At 35.7% G+C, this 7625-nt stretch overlaps 1 protein-coding gene across 1 annotated transcript in view; it reads right to left on the reverse strand.

Moving 5' to 3' along the window:
• LOC109851321 (probable Xaa-Pro aminopeptidase P) overlaps positions 1-7625 on the reverse strand; it is a 41711-nt gene that overhangs the window by 3667 nt on the left and 30419 nt on the right. Inside the window, exons 11-15 of the mRNA XM_020421394.1 lie at positions 3954-4088; positions 3762-3842; positions 2116-2170; positions 1935-2039; positions 1783-1854 (exon numbers count right to left, since the gene is read on the reverse strand). Coding sequence (XP_020276983.1) covers positions 1783-1854; positions 1935-2039; positions 2116-2170; positions 3762-3842; positions 3954-4088 — 448 coding nt within the window. The remainder of the gene's footprint in view (positions 1-1782; positions 1855-1934; positions 2040-2115; positions 2171-3761; positions 3843-3953; positions 4089-7625) is intronic.

Consider the following 7625-nt stretch of genomic DNA (forward strand, 5'->3'; position numbering starts at 1 on the left):
GAGTGAGACAAGTGATAGTAATGGTAGTTCAACTTGTTCGCAGTAGTAGGCAAAGGCAACTTGGAAGTGCAATGAATGAACAGTTGGGAATTAAGGTAGAGGAGTGTAGCTGGCAGCCAAAAGAAAGAATAGGCTCCCAATACAATAAAAACTAAAAATAACAGAAGAATCAAAAAGTCAAAAGTAATGCCAAAAGAACGAATGGCTCAGATGAAAGAAAATGGTTACAAAGATGTGGATTTTATGGAAGAAGATGATATTCATAAGAATTCTGTAGCAGATACATGAAGGAAATAAGGTAAATTTTTGGGTTAAGTTCAGAATGGGAAGTAGGAAAGACGAGAATGATAACAGTAGTTATGACAAAGGATGCTGAAAACTCGCATAATACCAAAATTGGGGAATACTAGGAAAACAAAAAGTATACATTTTCAACCAATGAGAGAGCTTAGACATCAGAATTTGTAGATGCAGAGAATCCACTGTCTCACACAGGCATGGATACAGGTTTCAGGCAAGAAAATTGCTCAAAATCTATGCACAAGGAAACAACTATATATGTATTATTCATTATATTTATATATAATGCTTTCCTTATTCACGATGTTCCATGTTATAGTTCTCAAAGTGTAGCATCAAGTTGTCCTTCTCATGCTTCCCATATCCATATCCATGCTTTATGTCTACTGATTAAGTACCTATGTTACCTGGCTACTTCCATCGGGAGTCGTACCCGACACATACCTGTACCGGAACTTTGGACACTCTTGAACATGCGCATACATTTAGTCAGGCATATACTCTAGTACATGTTTTAATTTAAAACATTCCTCGTCCACTTCCTTGACATATATCCTACGTTTCACATATATTTTTTAAATAGTGACCTTATGTAAATGAAAAAACAATATCGACCTGATGTAAATTATTAATTTTAATACATATAAAAATGCATAACATACATATATATAGCCGTGTCCCCGTGCCCTACAAATTTGCCGTGTCCCGTACTGTACCCATTACCAATACCCCTATCCTTACCCGTACCCAATGTAACTTAGTTAAGTACAAATACTCAAGGGTTAAATGAAACTCCATCAGTAAATGTGCGTTTTCATCTTTTTATCTTTTTAAAACTCACTTTCCACACAATTTTTTGTTTCATTATTTATTAAGACAGCTAATTTAGAAGAATACATGTGCTGAGGAAGATATTATGGTGGATTTTAAAAAATGATATATTATACTACAAAGCAATAACCAAAATGATGAAGTTAATGTCATTTGCTATCATCATATATTATACCAAGTAACACACCTAAGCACTTATAGCTATGTGTTGCTTATGGAAGTCAAAACCAGGAAACAGCATATGTTCCAACCTTACGTTGAAGCTTGAAGTAGACTGATTTTTCACTTCATTGCAATAATAAATGCACATGCAAAATAACAAAAAGAGAAGACATGAACTCAACTAGATAATTCACAAGGTATTGATGATATATCCTTTTATAAGGAAATGCAATAACACATTTTTTTGATTGGAAATCAGTTTCTTAGTTGCTGTGCTTTGCTCATTGTCTTTTACATAATTTCTAACAGGAATTTGGAACCATTTAAAAGACAAAAGTTTTTGCAAGTCTCAAAGGGCCTAGTCCCCATTATAATGATAGTAAAAGGCTGCAATCATGATGTTGATTCATATAATGCGAGAAGCAAATCAAGACATCAAACATGTAGTACAAAAAAGAAGCAAGCTACAGATGATTGGATCATACTAACCATCAGTCACAGTCATGGATGCTTGCAATGGCACATTCCGAGCATGTGGTCTGAAACTAATTAAATGTGGTCCTGTTCAAGAAATATCTCAAGATAAGGACTGCACAGACATATCACTGAAGGAAATAGGAAAAATTAAGGCACTGTCATACCTTCATGAACATTCAAGTAAGATCCAATCCCATGACCAGTGCCATGTCGATAATCAAGACCATCCTTCCATAGCGGGATCCGTGCAAGAATATCAAGAGCATGTCCTGTAATAAGTGGCCTTATACATCAATAAACTTAGGGAATTCTTACTACAGTTTTGAACTTTGATAATATTCATACCGCTAGTTCCATTAGGAAATCGTGCAGTATCCAGGGCAATATGACCTTTAAGGACCTATTCAGAAAGAAAATCAACCATGAATTAGACTGTGATGTTAATCCGTACTGTATATTCTGCAAGCAAAAAGTTCGCGAGCAAAAAAAACACCACATAATGTGACTTCTACCACAGGGCTAACTATGAGATGCATGTAAAAAACTTGTATTATAAAACTAGCATAGGAAACCCAATCATTATGGTCTACATTCTTGCAATGATATAACAACCCAGCCCAAAACAAGCAAATTTTTAACCTGGTCCATGACATGCTATTGTTTCATCTGAACTATAGAGATTTATGGCTCCCACAGCCGTGTCTAACAGAGGTTTGACACCGACACTCTATGAACAAGCCATGTGCACCGCGTCCAGAACACACTAGTCATGTCCACCAAAAATTTTTATTTCTAGATACAAGACATATGAAAACTATATTTTTAGTTGGGCAATGGTTTAACCTGTAACCTAGTTACTTAATAACTAAAAAATAAGAAATTCTTCGCCGTAGGTAAATAGAATTTCCTATATTATTTTTTCGATTAGTTTTAACTATCATTAAAACTTTGGAACTTTATGAATTAGTTTTAATACTAATCTGTAATTCAGGAGATTCATTAGATATTTTTTATGTATATTATGCAACATATTAAATATTTACCAAATATGTATAATAGCCGTGTCCACAAACCATACCCTTACAATTTTCCATGTCCGTAACTGTACCTGTACTGCGTATGCGTAATAATTGTGTTTGAACAAGGAGTTTATTTGCAATAAATTCCTTAAAAATAATTGGGCATTGATCCCCCCTTTCTATGATTTTTTAGGATGCAGAAGGATGAAAGACGATGTCTAAGAGAAGCCAAAAGGTATAGCTTCTCCAACATGCTGAAGCTACCAATCAACTAAACTCCCTGCCCCTCCCTCCCGATCAACTCGACATGTGAATATATGCCTTTACAAAGGGCTCTTCTACAGGCAAAAGGAACCCTTAAATTTGGAATTATCTATACTTACGCTTAGCAATTATATGCCTTTGTAACAATAAAATAAAAAAACACAAATTTAAAATGTCACGATATTGAAGAAAATGGGTCGAGTAAGGCAGTGTACTCAGAAAGGGCAATAGATACTAATGTTATAAAAACAAAGTGAGGTGTTGGACATATGAAGGTCAGACATAAATCAAAAAGAATTATAATTACATTTAACTGCATATTACCTAGGCCGCCTAACTAGCGCCTAGCGCCTAGACGGTATTTAGGCTGTCCATCTAGATTTTACGAGCGTTTAGGGGAGCATTGTCTGCTTATGTGGATTGCACCCTATAAGCCTTGATTGTGATTTTATGTGTCGTAGCCTACACGTCCTCCAAACTCCATTAACCTCTAAATGTGAACATCTCCACTACCTCCTCCGACCTTCAGCAAAACCTCATCGATCACCACTTAAATGAAGAAAGAAAAAAAAAGGTCCAGAAACTGCTTAGACGCCCGCCTAGGCGACTAAGCGCTGGGCGTCAAGTCCGACGCCTAGAAGCGCCCAGCGTTTAGTGTAACACTGTATCCTACTATTAATGTTGAAATTACGAGAATAACAAACTTACGGCTGTATAGCATGCTTTCTCATGTGCAGAAGGTTTCCCAAAATGAACAGTCCTTGTTATATCAGTTGTTCCATCTTGATACTTAAGAAAGAAAGAAAGAAAAACTTTTAGCAAAGGCCTAGAACTGGGATAAAGAAAGAACTTCAAATAGCTGAAAGAGAATGACAACTAAATTTTTAAGATGTTACTGACCTGTGCCCCAGAATCAAATAGGTAAATACTATCTGCATCAAGTTCCGAACACGTTTTTGAATCTGGTGAGTAATGAATAATTGCTGCATTTGGACCAACTGAGGAGATGGTTGGAAAACTCAACCCTTTAAAGTTCTGTGAGAAAACCATGAAAGTACAGTATGCAAGTAAATAAGCTGAAATATCGGAAGGCAAGTACATTTTTAAGCAATTCAGCCTTCACATGTGCAGGACTTTTAACGCCAGTTGATAGTGTTTTATAGCATTACATATATTATACACAGGAAAAACTCTATCACATAATATTCTCAATGAAGAGATGTTTTTTATCACAAAAAAAAAAGGAAATTAGTAAACTAAATGGATACAAGTTCCATCAACAACGTGATCACATCTAGGCTGCATTCATTGCCCAACTCCAAATAGTTTTATACTGTCACACACAAATGCTATTGATACCTTTCCATCAGTTCCTGCTTGACCTTTATCCATCGCAACTCAAATACTGTTGAGAAAAAACAAAATAGAGGGGACAAGGGTTACCAGAGATTCTTTATTCCACCCTATACATGTGCTACAATTATTAGACTTTGCCTGCAATTTTAATAGATGCCTTTCTTTTTATTCCCTTCCATCATTCCTTAAGTCCCATAGGTTTGTTGATCCTGTAGAATCTGACCCATGGATCCATCAAAAAAATTTATCAACATTTCTATTTTTTTTGTTATGCATTTTTCATTAGTTTGACGCTTATTCTTATCAACCAATGAAACACCCGGACCTATGAATGGGAGTATTCTCGATACTCACAAAGAAAAAGGGAAGTGACTTGGACAAAAAGGGGAGTGACTTGGACTAAAAGAGAAGTGACTTGGACAAAAGAAACGAAATGACTTAGAACCCATGAGTCTAAAGCTTCCTTCGTAACTCCCAGAACTTCTTCGTAGTGGCTCCGTTCCATGCCTCATTTCATAGGGAACCTCAAAGTGGCTCTATTTCATTATATTCCATCTATATCCCAATTCTATTTCCTGATGTTAGCAATGTACAATGGTCAAATAGGATTATTTTCTTCTCGAGACCTTTTACTTTTTTCCTTATGTGGGAGTTAATTAATTATGTTACTAAAACTTTTATCCATGTGGTGTGTTGGGGGGTGGGGGTGGGGGGGTGGAACGTATTGGTTTATGTAATCGATTTTGTGTGGGGCTTTATTTTTCTTTGCTACTTCCCAACCCAACTCAACCTAATAATTTTGGACTTTACATGTGTTTCTACTACTCAATTCAACTCAACCTTAAAAATGTATCGACTTACATATCAATCTACTTAACCTAATAAATGTATATGGGCTTACATAGTCACATTTCATTGCTAATACTTGTCAAAACATAAATATTGGTATTTACTTCTTTTGTCATTACCAAACCCACCCAACTGCGTACCCTTTGAAGTTTTTTTTTGGTTGGGTGGGGGGGGGGGGGGGGGGGGGGTTGGTGCCGGCAAACAAACCAGCAGACTACAACTGCTGGAAATTCTAGATAGAAACAGACAAATGAAAAAGAAAAGGGAGAAAGGGAAGTTATCACTATTCACAAAGAAATTCTTCCTCTTGCTAGAAAAGGTTGGTCCCCACTTCTTTCATTTTGAAAAAAAATTAGACATAAACATTGGATTGATAATAAGAAAAAAATAAACATTCAAACTATGAAAGTTACGATTTCTGTTCCGGATGCAACTTGGAAATTTGGATTCTTTACTTTTAAATATTCAATTTGATGATTTACAAGCATTTTATTTGATTGGAAATTAAGAATGTATGAAAATTGATTCAAAGTGAATATGAAAACTCATGGACATTGGATGTCAGATTTTTCCATGAACTTTGCTAGTTTAGAACGTAAGAGGAAAATATTAGGTTCCTCTATCGTTTTAAGTTAGTTGTTTTTATATTCTGTGGTTTTGAGCATAATTTATGTTGACATATTTGTGTGCGTACATACAACGAGTGTGTGCATGCGCACATGGATGGATCCATAATTTTTTTCCCCACGGGGTTACATATACAAATTATACACATAAATTAACAACTTAACTAATATAAATTCCAATGTTTTAAAAAGCAAGGCCTAGTCCTCCTAGGCCTAAGTGGTACCTAGGCCACCTCAGGGAGTGTGGGTCACTTACGTGCAGTGCACCACTTAAGTCCTGATCGTGATTTCCTCAGCCTCTGCATCCTCCAACCTCCTCCGAACTCCTCCAGCCTCCTTCACTAACTATGAACACCTCCTTACCTTCTCCGACTTTCAGCACTTAAAACAAAGAAAGAAATCCGCTTAGATTCTAGGCACCGGTCCACAGTGCATAGCACTTTATTTAACATTGATATTTATTTTCAATTATTAACTCAAAAAAAAACACCTAGGCTCTAAGCTTTGGGTCCGGCATTCGTTGCTTTACAAATTTCATTCCGGAGAAAGTTTTTTTAGTGGTTGCAACTACAATTAGTAGCATCACATCTAACTTCAAAAGCAGATATACCAACGGGTATGGAATATGCTTCTTTGTCTTGACAAAAAGTTTTAAGAGATCACTGATTCCCTCAAGTTCTAAGAATCTCCCATCGATGCACATCTATAGTGTTTCGAGTTGACTATCACTGTTTTAAATATCGGCCGATAATCGATATTATCGGCCGAGTTATCGGATTTGGGACCTCTCCGCTAGGATAAATTTGATTTTTAATCGGTTATCGTTTTTCTAGGTTTATCGGCGATTTATCGGCGTTATCGGCACTTATCGGCCGATAAGTAAGACTTTTTTATCGGGATTATCGGGATTATCGGCCAATTTGGACTAACATTATATTTTTTCAAGGCTATGATGCAAGTTTCGCTTTCTACAGTTAGTTAATGATTCTAAACATGATGATTTACATTTTGGTATGTTTATATTTCATTAAGCATGATTAGATTATATTTTTTAATTGTTATATTATATATACACATCATTTAGTATATCACTCCGATAAATACTACTTATCCCCGATATATCCCCGATTTCCGCTATCCGATAAGGATTTTGGCCGTCCGATAAATCCCCGATAACCGATATTTAAAACCTTGTTGACTATCAAGCACAACATGTTCTACTGAATAAAAATCAAATAGATAATATTCAGGAAAACCAAACTAAGTTACTTTATCAAAAGAAATGATTGAGTGAATCAAATACAATCTATTATTGCAGTCAAGCGCATTCAATACTCTCTTTTCGCTTGATCGAATTGCATAGAAATTGCAGCTTTAATGTGTTGCCTCTGATTCATTAAAATTTGATATTTTCACTGTTCGGGCCTCCAATATGAGCTTGAGATCTTTTTGTTTTGTCTTGTCAATTTGTGAACTCATTAACAACAAAAGCACCTCCACCCTTTTTCTCCTCTCGCATGCGATAAGCTAAACAAAATGTTGCATCTTTCAATACATTATACTCTCACCAATTAGCATACCTTTTGAACCATTCACAAATGGAGCATCGTACTTTCTTGTTAAGTGTTTGGAGGAAACTTATACTCTCCTGGTTAACACAGACTCTTAATAATATAGGCTCTTTAAATTATTTCACGAATAGGAAGGATTAGTTTTTTGTTTATCTTACATTCTGCCAATT

The sequence above is a fragment of the Asparagus officinalis genome, chromosome 8 (genome assembly GCF_001876935.1).
Source record: "Asparagus officinalis chromosome 8, Aspof.V1, whole genome shotgun sequence".
Taxonomy (NCBI): Eukaryota; Viridiplantae; Streptophyta; class Magnoliopsida; order Asparagales; family Asparagaceae; genus Asparagus; species Asparagus officinalis.